This window comes from Aphis gossypii, chromosome 2 (assembly GCF_020184175.1).
Source record: "Aphis gossypii isolate Hap1 chromosome 2, ASM2018417v2, whole genome shotgun sequence".
Classification (NCBI taxonomy): domain Eukaryota; kingdom Metazoa; phylum Arthropoda; class Insecta; order Hemiptera; family Aphididae; genus Aphis; species Aphis gossypii.
In genome coordinates, this window is record NC_065531.1 from 64394838 (window position 1) to 64412632 (window position 17795).

General features: G+C 25.2%; 1 protein-coding gene across 5 annotated transcripts; it reads right to left on the minus strand.

Moving 5' to 3' along the window:
• Positions 1-734: 734 nt before the first annotated feature.
• On the minus strand, positions 735-13081 carry LOC114119094 (golgin subfamily A member 6-like protein 22). 5 transcript variants are annotated; one of them, XM_050199343.1, is made up of 30 exons: positions 12829-13035; positions 12589-12695; positions 9739-9834; positions 9498-9676; positions 9301-9422; positions 9088-9210; positions 8849-8989; positions 8527-8792; positions 6811-6964; positions 6637-6747; positions 6431-6559; positions 6262-6349; positions 6104-6198; positions 5824-5961; positions 5665-5754; positions 5337-5490; positions 5140-5266; positions 4883-4997; positions 4662-4820; positions 4465-4577; positions 4187-4400; positions 3952-4107; positions 3742-3897; positions 3560-3667; positions 2572-3017; positions 2040-2142; positions 1897-1967; positions 1536-1662; positions 1376-1476; positions 735-1291 (listed from the first exon to the last, which is right to left on the minus strand). In XM_050199343.1, the coding sequence occupies exons 1-30, from the start codon at positions 12862-12864 to the stop codon at positions 1186-1188; spliced, it is 4131 nt and encodes a 1376-aa protein (XP_050055300.1). In that variant the 5' UTR covers positions 12865-13035; the 3' UTR covers positions 735-1185. The 5 variants fall into 5 exon arrangements, 4 of the variants coding, with proteins under 4 accessions (XP_050055300.1, XP_050055299.1, XP_050055302.1 ...); XM_050199342.1 differs by having other exon boundaries at positions 9295-9422; XM_050199345.1 differs by lacking the exons at positions 12589-12695; positions 12829-13035 and adding an exon at positions 13057-13081 and having other exon boundaries at positions 9295-9422.
• Positions 13082-17795: the final 4714 nt, after the last annotated feature.

A 17795-nucleotide genomic window follows, 5' to 3' on the forward strand; every position in this document is an offset into this window, starting at 1 on the left:
TAAACAATCGTACGCTGATTATTACTATTATTATTCTGTGGAAGGTAGATCAATCCACATTGGTTCTGAATATGTTCTGTTTATGGTTCTGACTTAATATTATCATAATATAATTTGATTATTATAGTTTATCCTTTATAATACAAATTGTTATGCTATTGTATATTAGTAATTTTTTTACAATGATAAAGTAAGTAGTAACCTAGCTAGCTAAACCTAACCTAGCAGTGAGTACTGTACAATTAGTGTTTTAGAAATGGATAATTTGTCTTGTGTTGCATATTATTGTAACCTTGCTAATATTCTCAAAACACATTCAATTATAGGTACTCAATATTCTCTTAAAAATAAAAAAACAATTTTTTATGCTAAAATAATCAATGAACATCAAAATATACTTTAATATACAAATTTACAATACTAATTACACAAACCACAATCTTGTGACATTACCTCATTGTAAATACTGTAGTATTGATCAAGATTTATGTAAAAAAAAAAAAAAAAATTATTTTGAAAATGTTAAGTGAACTTAAATAATAGAATTGCCCAGTTTATATATAATATAATATATATACTATAGCTGTATACAATATACTTTCTTATATTTTAATAATTTAATGTTCATGTGACTATTGTTTTATAAAACAATAATTTATTTTCTCACTTAAATTAAAACATTAATAATATAGCGTATTTAACAAACTAATTATGCACACGAATGTTAAAAAAGATTTTAAATTTATGAAAAAAAATTCCATATCCTGTTTATTTTTCATTTTACCACACAATCAAAATAATATTCCGCATATTAAGAATCAAGTAGTCCAAATAAAAAATAATATGTTCACAATATAGAACATAATTAATGTCTTAAATTGTAATATTATATTTATCACATACCGCTAGTCTTGGCTACATAAAGTGAAACATACACAACAAAAACGTCATTAATATCTAATAGCTTATTGAGAAAATTAAAATCAAATTGTTTTCATTCAAAAAAAAAAACATTAAACAAACAATAATAATTATTCTTACTATATAAATGTAAAGTATATCACGTAAAGAATGCAAATGCTTTAATAATATAGAATATAGATGATTAAATGTAATAAATTGAATTGCACTTACATGCAACAGACCATAAACTACTGCAAACATTTTACTATTGTTAATAACTATCTAAGAAATTTCTTCATATTCATCTGAACGTACTGAAGGCGATGGAGATGTCCTTGAACTTTCTGATCTTCTAAATATTGACGGAGACATTGCTCTCTTCTTTAAGCTGCATTTATTAAGTTCAATAAAAGACAACAAGTATTTATTAATATACCTACCAATCTGCATATTTATTATTATTTTTATTTACTTGGGTAATGTTGAAGGTTTAAATACATCATTAAGTTTCCCTCTAGAATCTTTACTAGAAGATACATCAATATTGTAAATACTGGAGCTGCTTTTAAAGGACTACAATGAAAATAAGAATTAAAAATTTAAAACTATAAATAGGCATTCAATATACATACCAAATCGCTATCATTGTCAAAGCTTTTGGAACTTTTAGTTAACTTCTTTAGTTTGCCAAAAAGTCCTTTTTTCTTAGTTTTTTCTCCGCTTACTATATCACTTTTAGAAGAACTATTTGATTGTTGGCTAAAAACTCAAAAGCTTGTTTAATTTTTATATTTAAACAAAAATATTTTTAAGTGTTAAACTTTAAGTTGGTACTGTGAGTTTTAATGATGTTTAACACAATATTTTTAAATGACTAAAAACCATTTAAAAATAATATCTATATTAGATTTTATAATAGCTAACTAAATCAACTAATGTGTCTATAAATCATGTACAAAAAAAAAACCAACTTAAGAAACATAAAAATATTACCTGTCAAAACTATTTGGTTGTTTAATAAGTTTATTTCTTGACTGGGTGCGTTCATCTCGTTTCCATATATCCTAACATTTTTAAAATCTTAAATAGGTATTATCTGACCTAATTAACTCATTTTTATTTATATGTTAACTCACTTGATCAGTATTCCCAAAATTTTGTTCTAATGAAAGACTTTTTCTATACAAACTACCTCTTATTGGAGGCTTATCATTGAAATCATTTTCAGTTGATGACGACCTATATATTAAATTAATTATTACTATTTATGAGCTTATCTTTAACTTCAATGTGCCCTAGATTGTCATTAATTTAAGACCAGGAAGACCAGGAAAATAATTTAAGTTGAAAAATGTGTATATAGTTGAAAAAAAATAAATAAAAATTTACATATTTGTTAAAATAGCTATTTTTACAGTAATTTATCTATACCAATAATAGGTTTAAAATTATGATATATCCACACATTAATAAATTATTTAATAATATTGTTTAAATATTATTTTTTTTAATATATTTATTATTAATCTTCATAGTATTATAAATAGTTAATTACATTTTTAAATAATTATTTTTTTTATTAACTTTAAAATTAAGTTTAATTATTTGCAGATATTTTGAATGAAATTAAGACATTACTAAAAACTAATTAGTAACAATATATTTTACCTGACTCCAAATACTGCACGTTTTGATCGAATATCAGGTTGATTTGTATTTAATACTAATTCTTTAGTCACCTCATTAACTTTATTTAATAATTGTTTAATTTTTTCATTATTGTTGTTATTTAGTACTTGATTGGAATTTAAATCTGGTGATGCTTCTCTAGATGTAGATGATTTTCTTCTAGCTGGTGGTGTTGGTGCATTTATCGAGTTTATAGATTTATTTGTCATTTCATAGTTTTCATTTACCATTATAGTTAAACTTTTGATTAACTGTGATAAATTATTAATTTTAACCTCAATCTGAGGATCAGTTCTTAGCCGAACATTGCATAATCTTAATGATTCACATTCTTGTTCTATTTTGTCTTTTTCTTTTCTTAATTTTTCATTTATTGTTCTTAATTTTGCATGAGCATCTCGCAAATCCATAAGATCACATTGCATCTAATTAATATATAAATAATTATTTAACTATTCAAATATTTTTAACTAAATCAATAAATATTAAGCAAATTCTAATAAAATTGTATAGGTAAATATATTCCACAGTTGAATAGTATTTAATAATTTAATTTGTTAATAAAATATTTAAATCTAAAAAACATCTAATATATATTATGATAAAAATGACTATATAATAATAATTGTTTAATTTTTCTGTATTAAAAATGAACATTTAATATCAAAAAGTGCTAAATATATTATATATATATTAATACATATATATGTGGACAGCCTTTAATAACAATAATAGTTAACATATTACTATATTAGTTAATTTTAATACATAATTATATACTCTTTTTGTTATTAAATGTAAATACGATTAAATTAATATAGAATAACAGTTGGTTACCTATGTTTGATTGTTTTAATTATCAATCTATATTTATTTATATTATTTATCTATATTTTGAATATATATAGATAGATATAATTTTTATATTTATTATAATGTATATTATATTTATATAATTTAATCCAACCTCATTAGTTTTCTTCCTATTTTCTTGTTGGTCAACTTCCATATTTTTTGTAAGCTGATCAATACGTCTTTTTGATTCCAAACGATCCTTGTCTCGCTCTCGTTCGACCTTTCATTATTAATTGATGATTAAATAATATCTTATACATATAATTACATACTGTATATTATATTTTGATTTACTTCGTATAATGTTTGTCTTAGATCTCTAGCTAATGTTGATGTCTCTTGTAAAAGACGTTGTTGCTCTTCTCGTTCTTTTTGCCATGCAAGCTCCATTCTAGCTTTCAAACCTGTTAATTTAGATCTTCCTGAATTTAATAGTCGTTCTTCTTCCAACTAAAATGCCAATAATTAATTTATACATAAAATGTAATATTATGAAAAACAAACTTTATTAATAGAAGATGTCATTTCTGATTTTGTTATTTCCCAAGCTGACTTTTCTGATACTAATTCTGTTTTTAACCTAGAACATTCAAGTCTTGCTTCTGAAAGTTGTTCTTCCATACAAGATACTTGTTGCTGTAAAATGTGATATTCTTCTTTCTAAAAATTACAGTTTAAATAAATAAAAGTTTACCCTTTACCCAAATCTGAAAACTCGAAACCATACAAATTTAAGTACCTGATTATCATTATTTTGAACCTTATAATTTCCTTTCTGATGGTTAGAATCTGCTGAATCCAACATTTGCTTATATGAATCACGTTCTCTCTTGAACCTAAGTGTTTGAAACTGACTATTTTTTAACTCTTCAGAAAGAACTGACATGCGATTGTCATAGCGTACTTTTAAAGCAGCAACTTCTGTTTTTCTAGCTTGTTCTTCATTATATAGCCTACAAGATTAATTACATTACTTAAAAATAAAATAATCGCTAAACCTAAACTATCAAAACCAACTTTATTTTCATATCTTTTAAATTTTTTTCTAGTAATTCTGTCTCCATTGACCTACTATGCTGGACTTTGACAACCTTCTCAAAATCATCTAAATTTCGTTGTAAATTTTCATTCTGAAAACAAAACATAATATTCAAATCCATTATCTTTTATGATATACTATTATAATTAAATAGGTACTACATTATTTTACTTACATCTTTCTTAAGTTTTTCTATCTGTTCTGTATACTGACTACATTGTTTATTTAATGTTCTTATTTCTTTTAAATATTCATCCAAATTATTTTTCATATTTTCCTTCTCTTTTATCCAAGAATCATTTGAATGAGCTATTTCTAGATCCTTTAACTTTTTCTACAACATAAAATAATCAAATTAAAAACATTTATAAAAATATCTAAATGATTTAAATTAACCTGCATTTCCAATTTTTCTTTGTTCCATAAATCAATAGAAATGTTGTACTTGTCTTTTAATGATTTTAACTCCGCTTCAACTTTTAATGTATCTTTTTTTCTACTTTCTAACAAACTAAAAAATAATATAGTTATTATCTAAATAGGTTCTTCAAAAGTACAGTACCTACTATAATAAAATAAAACTAATAATCATATTATCTAAAAAAAAATAAAATTATGATAATTGTGTTACATATTAAAGGTTTTATACCCACCATTGTAGTTTTTCTTTTTCTGCTGCCATTTTACTTTTAGCATCTATTTGTTCTTTTTGCAAAACATCATATTTATTTAAAATATCTTTGTAATTCTTTCGCTCAATCAACATTTCATTTTCTATTCCTAGTAAAGAATTAAATTGTTATAAACATTAAAATATTAAGACTACCTAATAAGTAAATATTGCATCTACTTTTTATTTTTTTTTCAAATTCATTTTGAATATCCATAATTTTTTTATTTTCTTCAACATTTGATTGTTCTTGTAATTTCTTTATAAATTCTTCTTTGTTTATTATTTCTTTTTTATGTGTTGATTTTAAATTTTCAATCTGTTGTCTCTCACTCTATAGATATTAATAAATAAGATCAATAAAATAACATTGTGGGAGATAAACATAAATATATAATGTAAAAATATTCAAAGTAAATATTAAAAATTTAAAAAAAAACCTAACTATCTACACATGAAATTTACATTTAAAAAAAAACTTATCTTAATAAGAATTTTACTAATTTACCTTAAGTTGGTTTTCAAGGTCCATTGTTTTAATTTCTAACTGCTTAACAGCCTTTGTTTGCTTGTCAAAATCTGCTTTAACCTCTTTAGTCTAATGACAAAAATTATTATATATATTTTATTATTAATGGCTTATACTTTAACTAGGTACTAACATTACCTTGGTTTGGGCTGGTTTTGATATTGGTTTGTAAGTTTTTTTGGATGCTAGTTTTGTTTGGTATTCTAAAACTTTAGCTTTCAATTGATCCTTTTCTACTTCAAATTCTTCTAATTTTCTTTTTAGTACTGTAATTTCCTATAATTTAAAGCATTTTATGTTTTAACTAAAACTAGTAAATCACTTATTCATAAAAAAGGGTATTATTTTTGTAATTATCTAAAAAACTTGTTAGTACTTATACACCAGTAGTTAGGTTATAAAATAATACACAAATTACTTGTTCACTGAGCTCAAGAAGTAATTTTAGCTCTGTTGCATCTTCAACATCTGAAATTCCCTCATCTCTATCGGCGATATTTGTAGGACGATAACCTATACATCAATTTTTTTGTTATTAATTTAAAGAAAAGTATAATCTAATAATCTAATATTTACTTGTTTTTGTGGCCATTTTTTTGAGTTGCAAAACCATTGACTCATTATCTTCTTCTAAACGACTCACTTTGTTCCTTAACATTTTAGCCTACAATTTTTATTTTATTGTATTAATTGTATTTTAAGATTTATGTTGGCTAAAAATCCAACATTAATTCTAAAATATTACTTCTTCTTCAGAAAATCTTAATTGCTCTCTCATATCAGCTTCTCTCTCCATTGAATCTTGTAAATCTCTTTGAAGTTGAACAGGATCTTCTTGGGAATCACCTCGAGTTAATGACTCTCTTGAAACTCTCTAAATATTTAAATAAGTTATGATAAAATAATAAAAATACAATACTTTTTTTTTGTTTATTCATAAACAATTAATACTTCTCCAGATGCAGACTTAGGTATCATGCCCAACATAGGTCTTTTTTTTTGATCCCCTTGTGATACATTTGATTCAGATTTTTCTAAATCTCCTTGTAATCGTTCTATTAACTGTGAATATAATATTATGTTATAACAACAATAATAATATGTATTAGTATTTATATAAATTACCTCTTTAGTTTTTTTGTCATTTTCAATTTTTTCATTATCTAACTCTTCCATTCTTCTTTCAGCTTTTTTCAATTTAAATGCTAAAATTCGACAATTTTTTGAAACTTGGTCAAATTCTCGTTTTAGCATAATAAATTCATTATCTTGCTCCTCTCTAAAATATGAATTTTTAATTCAAAATATTTTACATAAGTGTTTGTATTTTAATTTAAATAGAATATTCTTGATATATTTAAAAAAAAATTGCATTTCTTACTTAATAGCGAATAAAAAAAAAAAAATACATACCTAAACAAAATGTAACTCATTAGTATCATCTACTAAAAATGTATTAACCTTATTAAACAACTTAATTTAGATTCTGGACAGTTCAAAAGAAAAATTTCCAAGTACTTTTCATAATTGTATACCATAACAAACAATTGAGATCTTAGATAACATATCAGATATTTTAATATATATGTATTCAAATTGCTATTAATTTGTTTTTATATTATTTTAAATTAGTAATATTGAAAGTTGAGCTTATTTTTACGAAAAACAGGTTTGCATATACTAAAATATATTTTATTGAATATTATTAACTATTAACTTAGACTGTACCATAAACCAGTATGAATAGGTTCACGGTATAAATAACTAAAAGTTAATTTAAATATTTTAAATATTATATGTGTATAAAAAATTATAATTTAAGTTATATTGAAATGTTTAATGTTTCTATGATTTTTTTTTTAAATTGTAACAAATACCTACCTAGGTTATAATTTATGTAAATAAACTTATGAGGAAGATTGTAATACATTTTCAAGTTTTTTACTCACAAATCAAAATGTTATCAAAGGAAGATAAAAAAAAATGTTGAAAATGTAAAATATAAATATGTTACATAATTATATAAATAGCAGAAAAAAGACAAAATATTATGAAAATCATATTATATATGTGTTTTAAATGCTAATCTGAGTATTTGTTGAAAATTTCAAGCACATAGGTTTTTATTTTTAATTACAACAAAAATAAAATCACTTTTATCAAAATTAGGTGTTACATAAAAATTCTCGATTTTGTTGATACCTTCTTCAAAATTAAACATATTCAAATAACACATTTTTCTTAATACATTAAATAAGATTCACTACAGGACACATTCCCTTAAAAATCAAACCATTTTTACTGCTTTTAAAGTATCTAACGTCAAGACAAAAAGAAAAAATTTTCATTTCTAGCCCCATTCAGAATCTAAAATAAATTATAAACAATAAATTATAACATTACATTAATAATCACTAATAATTAGTATTGAAATAAAATGTTTTAATTATAAGAAAAAATTAATATAAAATATTGTGGATACTTAAAAGTTAACCGATAGGTAACATTGATGACAATATAGAATTATAGATTAGGAAATCTTGGTGAAACAATACTTAAATTTGTTATATTATACTTGTCTGTGAGCTGCAGCAGAGCAGCACGACCATTTGTAAGGAGTTATGTATAGGCAATAATTATCTACCCTTATATACCACAACTTTTTAAATACCTTTAGTGCCTTATTAGTAGTTAGTAGTTAGTGGTATATTTCCAGGATAAAAAATGGTCATAGCTTATAGGAGTTAACAATATCTGTTATTTTAACCTAATAATTATGAAGTGTTACAACTACTTTAAGTAATAAAAAAATAATTCTAAATTACACATAAATATAGGTACCGAAAATTATCTCTCATCTCTTGCTCCATATTATGTATCTCTTTATTTAAATCATTGTTTTCTTCTGTCAAATCCTCAATTTTAGTTTCAGCTGCTATTAACTTAGAACGAATCAATTGAACATCGTCTGACTTCACTTTAGTATTCTTGTTTTTATTGAGCTCAATTTCCAATTCATGAACACGTTGAGTAAGTATTCTCTTTTCATCACTGAGACTTTCACAAGTAGATTTCAAATCATTAATTTTTTGTTGGTGCTTCAATAACTATCAAAATTAATGTTATTAGAATTTATTTTTGTTTTATAATTTTTTGTTTTTACTTCAGTAGCTGTTGTACGAGATGTAGGAGTAGTATCTAAAGATGCTAGTCGTCTTAGTAAAATATCACTCTTTTCTCGTTCTGCTTTCTCACATTTTTCCTTGGTCAATTTTAATTCAGCTTTTAAATTCATTACTTGATCCTAAAATTAAAACTTTATTGTAGAGATTTTCACTTTCATTGATTACCTAATTGACTAAAATTACACATTAAGTTGCATTATTAATGAATTATACTCACATGTAAATCTTCTTCATTTATAATAGTGGCGTAAGTATCAGTCGTAGTATCAGAATCAGCTAAACTAATAGTATCTTCTTCGTCATCATTATACATATTTTTATCATTTGGCATTGTTTTCATCTAAAATAAATCAATTTAAAACTATAACCTTTGTGAAATTTTGACTTCCCAAGTGAATATTAACATTGTTATGATGATATTAACATGCACCGGTGTATATTGGGCGATATCTCCATTGTAACTATTTCTTGGACTATGTAAATCCACAGAATCCTTGCGTGAAAGATTTGTTCTTCTACGGACCGTGTATTCTGGAATTGCTTGTTCATCATCTAGAATAAAAGCAAATAATATTATAATTAATTACACAGTACCTACTGAAGAACTACTTTTAGAAGATTAATTACCTTCTAATTTTTCAACATGAGATGTAACACTGTCTGAAAGTGTTGTCAAGTCTGGCGTTGATGTCCATGATGTAGTCTTTCGACTAGATCCACAACCTTTGTCTACTTTAAAATAATTTTTACTATTGCTTGTTATCATATCTGATGACATATTTTTTAAACTTATTGATTCATTTTTCCTAAATTAATAATTATGGTTTTTTTTATATTTTTTAAGTAACTATAAAAATGGTTTACAAACTCGTTATTTAAAGATGGAGTTGATAATGTAGTATCATCTTTTCTAAGTGATGGCTTTCCATTATCCTTATTCCTGTTAGAATGATCTTTATAGTCCCTGGAAATATAAATAGTGTTGAATGTAAAATACAACTTTAATTTTAAATAGTCTTTCCGGATAGAAAAATGTACGTAAAAAAAGGCCATATATTTTCAGAACAGAAAGTTGAATTGGTAGATATCTTTTAATTGTCGGTATGATAATTAAAAAACATTTATTTAATTCTAAAATTGATGACTGATTATAATTTTCTTCTATAATGTATATTATTTTATGATAGGTAGGTACCTATAATACATAAGTACTCATATTTTTATATAAAAAGTCAATAAAAAATATAACATATTTTAATTGTGTATACTTATATATTCAGTATAAAATAAATAGTAAAATATAAATCGTCTAAATAATTAAAAATAAATATACATACAAATGAGTTTTATGTAGTTCTTTGAAAGATTTCAAAATTTGCATTTTCAATACTCAAATACTCAATTGGTAGGTATACATAGGTAAGTACTTCAACATGTATTTAATATTATAAGTAATTTGACGCGCAAAGTCATAATTGGAGAAGTGCTTGCAGCTTGCTGATTAGGGTTAGTCCATATATAATATTATGAACACATATTTTTTTAAATGGCTAAAAATTAGCATCTCGATCGAGTGGTTTCAAATTGTTGGTAGTTTTTTTTATTTTACATAGCTACATAGGTTTTTAGATTTAGTTAAATATTACATTAATCACCATAACACATACAAGCATATTTTGTTTCAATTTAATATATTGTTTTAGACATTTTTATTTTTATAGTGACTCTAGGTACTTTCTAGTTTCTAATATACTTTCTATATAGTTGGATTTTGCGTGTTATTTAGTCTTATAATATCGATATTTTTGTAACTGATATATGGGCAACAAAGGTGTATAGAAAGTACATACATACAATTTAGACAGTCGAGTCTTGATAACTCGATTTTTTTTGTCCCTAGGGAACTTTTATATATTCAATGCAATATTTGTAACTCAAAAAATGCATAAGTTGGATTAATTTTTACCTCCCTTGAAATTCGAGTTATCGAAACTCGGCTGTAGTACATAAAATATTTACAACTATAGTAATACAATTTCTCATATGTAATAACCATTGCCGCAAATATAGAGAGGTTAGGGGGTGGCGGAGGTATTGCAAATCCATAGCATAATTTTATAGCATTTTTAGTTGGAAAATTGTAATGTGGTAAAATGTTCTACTTCCTTGTTATTTACTAGGTTAAGAGTGTTAAGACTATATTTGATCGATTTCAGTTAAATAAAATAATACATAATATTTTGCAACCTAATCGACCTGTGGTCTGTCGGCTGTGTTTATATTATATGGAAATCTATAATAGGTACCTCTTAGTTATTAAAGCGAACTTTATTCATTTAATTAAAATATACCTACCTATTCTCTAAATGTTAAAAAAGTAATAATCATAAGAAATTATTTTTGAGAAGTGATGGGAATCGTTATTGTCATGATGGTGGTCTAAGAATATGAATGTTTACTGATTCTTTGGAATAATTTTGATTTGGATCTAGTTTGTAAATAAATGTTTACCGACTAAAAATCCGTAGTAAAGTACCTCCAAAATATTATCTCTTTGTTTTGTAGACTTGTATATCGTTACACCAATTGTCAATGCTTCAAAAAGTCAGAATATGTATTCATGTATTAATTGATAAGAGTATATATTATACATACCTATAGGTTATATATACAATCAAATTAGAAAATATTTACGATAAAAAGATTAAAATATTAAATTATTTAAACTTAAAACCATCTAGGTAGGTACCAATCTCAATCACGTAAATTTAATCAATGATCACTATGTGATATTTTGCATTTATTTAAGACTATGTATATATAATATATTATACTTTGACTTATTAATATTATGCACCTTAAATAAGTAGTACCTATAGCTTGTTTAATTGTCTTCTAGAATTACAAAAGGTTAGTCTGCTTAATATTAATATCTAAATAGCTTATATAACTACAAAATAAACTCGATATTCAAAATAATGAATACAATATATTGATTATAAACTACTATAACTATGAAGTATGCAAACATACATTAGCGCATTGAATGAAGCATAGGTTAGGTAAGGATTATAGAAAAGTCTATTATAAAATCAAATTAATCAATGGTACTGGGTTCGATACTCTCTATAACCATTGACGCAAATATAGTGTTCAAATTCAGGAGGTGCTAAACTATTGAAGATTCACAAACCTATATACAATTCCTTACCGCTGGTGTTTCATACATAAATAAATATATGGTTACATTATACGTAAAAATAATAAAACTATTAAAATTAATGTATTTGGCCTTCACCTCTTGTAAAAAAGCAAGTGTTAAAATCAATTTTTCCAATAATAATTTTTTATTGATGGAAAAGTTGAAAATGTATTTTAGTAATTTCTATAGGAAAGGTTGATAGTATTTTTCTTCCCAGTAAATTTTAATTGTTTTTTACACTTGACCGTTAAATGTTAAGCATCTACCTATAGCGTTTGATATACATGCATACAATTTTTTTTATATAGGTTATACGGTAAATAGTAGATATGCAATTTTTGTACTTTCTTCACTTTAAAAATCCTGTCACGTCGCCAGGAAGATGATAATATAATATAATATAATATATTTTAAATATATGTGAAAATACAAAGTGTATAGGTATATATGGTATTATGGTATTAATATATTATTATTATTATTATATTAGTAGGTAATACAAATATAATAGTTCACCTGAAACACCGTTTGCATCTGGTCGGCCAACGGACTTGAGGGTGGAATCCGAGCGGACACAGCGGGTCGCCTTTCGCTGACGGTTTAACGTGTTGCATTTTCGCGAACTAATTTTCAAAAAATAATAACAATACACGCACACACATTCGCGTGCAATTCGTTTCCGTTATTCACACCACATACACGATTCTATTAATACCTATATCTGTCAAACTGTATTTTAATATATTATACACCCACCCAATGTATACGATACGTATTATGACTGCCGTGCATAAAGAAAACACCAGCACCTCCTCTATAAATGGCGTTTTACCTGTTCTCGATGGTCATCGTGGCGCTCATTAACATGGCGGGTCGTATGGCGAAAACTCGCGCACTGAGCTCGACACAGTACACACACATTTATTCCGCGCATTATTTTCGTTAGGCCATTTCGATACGAACAATATAAATACATATACGTACCTATATATACACCATATACATGTATTCCGTGAGACGTGATTCTTCGCTGGGATTTCGCTCCGCCCATGACTGCCCGTCTCGGTATAAATAAACTTTGCTCTTGCTACCGCCGCCGTCGATCTCTGCACATAGTATTAATATTACTCGACACAATTATATATATTATTTTATCCGTCGCGAGCAGAGCGTTGTGCGGTGTGCGGTGTAAAGTGTAAACACGATGAATAGACGACTTAAACTTTAGGAATTCCGGCGATTCGGGATTCCAGAAAACTGAAATTTTTATGAGTATAGGTATTGCAATACTTACGCAATGACGAAACTCCTAGGGGATGTCGAAGATTAATCCTTCTATACTCTAAAAAAAAAATGATCTATGAAATAGTTTATTATTTTATTTATGTTATTATTTTAGTGAATAAATTTGTATTAATATATAATTAATATTGAAAAACCGGTAAGATTATAGATAGTTGGATGTAGGTACCTACGTGTAATTCTCTATAGTGTGTACCTATAGGTACATATTTTTTTTATAGAATTTTAGATTGACCGTTTCTTCGATTCAGCAGTATAGAGTATCACATAAGAAAAAAATACATCTATTGTAAATAAAATTGTAAAACCAATAATGCATAATAGCTAAATAATTAATAGGTACATACTTTAATAGTATTTACCATTACCACATTTTAAAATGTTTGTATGTCGACTATTCTTATAATAACGGGTTATTTTGAGGTTTAGAGTTTTGCAATTCCTCAGAATTTAAACCCTAGTTATGCCTTTGAAGTAAAACCATGAACTAAGATTAATCTTAGTTCATGAGTAAAACCAAATAATACATTATATTATAAAAATTTTAATTTCTACGCAATGTTTGTTAGATGCATGGAAATAATAATGATGCACAAGAACACATTTTGTTATAATAATTAATATGTCTATATTATTATTATATCATGGCTGGAAAACTATCTTTCGCAGAAGTCACCCGGTAACGTGTACTAAATTGCTTACCGCGCATAAGTGGTATAGTCGGTATAAGTACCTATACAACGTTGACGGTTACCACTTACCGCAGCGTCATGGCGCCACAGACACTCGGCACCCGCCATACTATTATATATTATACGTTTATTTATGTTAGATTTAAATATATCCACACCCGGCACTCCGCAGAACGCGTATGGTATGTAATAATATTAATAATAATTTATTGTTCATCCGGATATCGCATTAATAATTTGTACAATATAATGGCCCCAATCATCTCCGAGGATAACCTATTTTCGATGAAGTTGGAGTAGGTATCAATAAAAAAAAAAAGTAAAGTAGGTACACATATAATTTCCAAATAATATGTTGTTTCTAGAATTCTAGATACAGTAAAACACGTTAAGTATGACAAATAAATTTAAAATGTATTAGCAGGTTTAAATTATACACTCTATAAAAACTAGGTATATTGTATAGGTATCTAAGTGTTTATAAGTTATTAATCAAACATAGGTATTTTAATAAAAATATAGAATGTTTATATTTATTATAGGTAGGTTACCTTACATTTTACAAGTTACAATTAAGAATTTGAATTGGAAGGTGGATTGAATAATAGTTTAAACCTACTTGTCGTTCGAATTTTAATGTATATATTCTACGTTTTATATCTTTGGCTGTCGATTGAGCCAAGTCTTCCAGCAGGTGTACATATCGCACGTATGGCGATCGACTAAAAATAAACAGGATACGACTGTGTGCGTGTCTGCAGCAATAGGTCAATGTAGTAGTATTATAAGTAGGTAGGTAATGAGTAATGATTATAGGTAATGATTAAGAACGGATTATTAGGTTCTTAAAAAAATAAAACATGATTCTAAGTCTAACATCTTATGCGCACTAAAAACCTCTTAAAATATTTGTTTTATAATTCTTAAACTAATAAAATATGTAGGTATTGTTTATACATAATTACTAGCTTACAAATGTGAACACCAGTTATGATCAGAAACATAAGGAAAATAATACATTAAGTTTACATTTAACTTGGAAGTTTCAAGTTTATAATACCTATTCACAATTACCATTCATATCCATTACACATCATGTGATAATATATTATGACCAAACTTGAAAATTATTATTGCAGCGCGTTAGGTACATTTAAAACAATATAATTCAATTAAATTACAAACAAGTTATTGAACGGTTTCTATTTATTCTTTCTTATTTATTTCTATTTTCTATCATTTTTCATTTTTCATTTTTAAACTTTTTTTCCTGTGAAGAAATAATCACAGTTCAAGTATTGAACAAATATGATTTTTTATGTGTAATCATACTATATAATTTTAAATATTAAAGGTATAGGCTGGAGTGTTCACTAATCTCTGAAATATAGTACCGTGTGTAAAATAATTTTTTTTTCTGAAAATTCTTTAATGAGTCGTCTACATTTTTAGACCGCATTGAGCTGCATAAAATCAATACTTAAAGTAAAAACCTAAAAATCTGCTTTCTTCAGTATGAGTGTATGACTATTGACTATAATATAATAAGTAATTTAATAAATTATGGGTAAGGGTACCTAAGCATATTTACTCATTAAATGTATATTGTTATTATTTTATAATTTTATATTTCTACTTACCTACGTCTTACATCGATGCCTAGGAATATAAACACGCGTTACACGACAATATATATAGGTAGGTATAATAGGTAACACCTACTGTATGTCTGTACATTCTTACTCTATGGTATACACGGTGTACTCGTACATTGTAATAAAAAAAATAATACCTAATGATAATATTATGTTTCCGCGTATGGTTATTTTTAAAACGAGATATGCGGTGGAGATGCACTACAGGACTAAACTACAATATATTTTTATTTGTTAAAAATATTCGCATTAGTCATTAAGTACGAGTATATAATTGAATTATTATTGTGAAACTATAGCAGGTGTACAAAGTATATAAGGTATATTGTATTATTTTATACATAATACCTACAGTATAGTACACATCATCGAATAAAATGTTCAGTGATACTAGATTAATATAGAGCAAACCTATATTTTAATTCTTAATTTTTTTTTGTACTACTTACTTAAGAATATACAAGCCTTGCTCTGTTTTTTTGAATGAGAACTTCCTTTTTCCAACATAAATTTTTAGCAGATTATTTTTATAAAATTTTGATTTATCAAAATCAAAATTTGAAAAAGTAGTATTTGAGGTAACTAAAAATGCGCTTTTCCAACAAATATGGAACGATTACCAATTCGAATTTTGTATACTTAAGGTTAGGTTAGGTTAACCTAACAAATAAGGTCTTAACTAATTTAACCTTTAACAAAATATTATAATATGAACTTTGCTTATTTCGATGATTTTCTTTACAATATTATAACTTTAGGTTGACCTATTCACTTAAACAGTTAAATATATAACTAAAATAAAATGACCTTTAAATATTTTTTAATACTCAAGAATAAAAGTGTATAATATACTGAGTGATTATTTAAAAAAACACACTTTTGAAAAACAATTGCATTGCTTTTAAAGTTTTTACTCTTTTGAATGACTAAATACATTTTAAACTTCGTATTAGTGAATAAGAAAAAAAATAATACATAGTGTCCATAATGATAGTATCATTGATTATACATAGTATACTAAGTATAATCAATGATAGTATATATATATAAATAGGTATATTATAATAATTTGAAGTATTTCGATTTATAAAAATCAAATTTCAAACAATTATTTTATCAGCTAAAATTTACAAGTCATAACTTAAAAGTAAGCCTCGGATTTATATGCTTTTAAAACCTTTAAAATATAAAATTTACTATAAAATATAAATTTATGCCCTTATTTTGTAGAAATATATCCTTAAAAAGTTAAAAATAATCTTTAATTTAATTATTTTTAATGTCTTTACATAAAATTATTTTATATTATGGTTAATTTGGAGTCTACTAGACGTTGTTGCACTTATTTTTGGAATTTAAAATATAAATAAATAACATTTAATGAAAAAAATTACGCGCATTAGGATCACAAAAAACACAAAACTTACTCAATAATAGCTGATTACTATAGATAACTAGTCCTGACAGAATTTTTATAATATTCACCTTCGTAAATTATATTGACTACCTATATATTATCAAAATATTACATAATGTATTTAAAAACTTTTTAAATGCTAAAGAAAAATCGTAAAATACAGAAATATGCTGTAGGTACGTTATGTCAAAAAATGGCAAAATATACAAAACCATACTCTTTGTATTTCAAATCTATTGACTATAATTATAACTTGTAGCTGATCTAGTTTCCTTTTGGACTGTTTGAAAAAAACAGGTACCTATAAACGCATATAAATCTAGGATCTACTTATATGCCATTTAAAGTTACGATGAGAGCTGAGAGGAGTAGTTAATAGTGGATTAAGATTTTGCGAAGTATCATTATCTAAACTACCTAGGTATTGAAAATTATATTTCATAAACTACTAATAAACTAATCGACCAAAATTTAAATTTTATACATTGATGCAGTATTCCAAAAAAATATTCTGCTTAAAAGAAGTTATAAAAAAAGTAAAAATTTAAAAAAATTATTATGATAAAAATTTAATATTTCTAGAAAAATGTTATTTTAACGATATAACATTACAAAAAAAATATTTAAAAAAATTTAAATAGTTTGTTAATAAGTGAG

What these genes read in the sequence shown, in the direction of transcription:
- LOC114119094 (XM_050199342.1), bottom strand. Translation starts at nt 12,864, where the DNA reads ATGCACGGCAGTCATAATACGTATCGTATACATTGG. An exon ending in ATTTGAAAAAAAAATAAAAA is followed by an intron (nt 5,267 to 5,336) that starts GTAGATGCAATA and finishes ATTCTTTACTAG; the next exon opens with GAATAGAAAATGAAATGTTG. An exon ending in ATTTTGGGAATACTGATCAA is followed by an intron (nt 1,968 to 2,039) that starts GTGAGTTAACAT and finishes TAAAAATGTTAG; the next exon opens with GATATATGGAAACGAGATGA.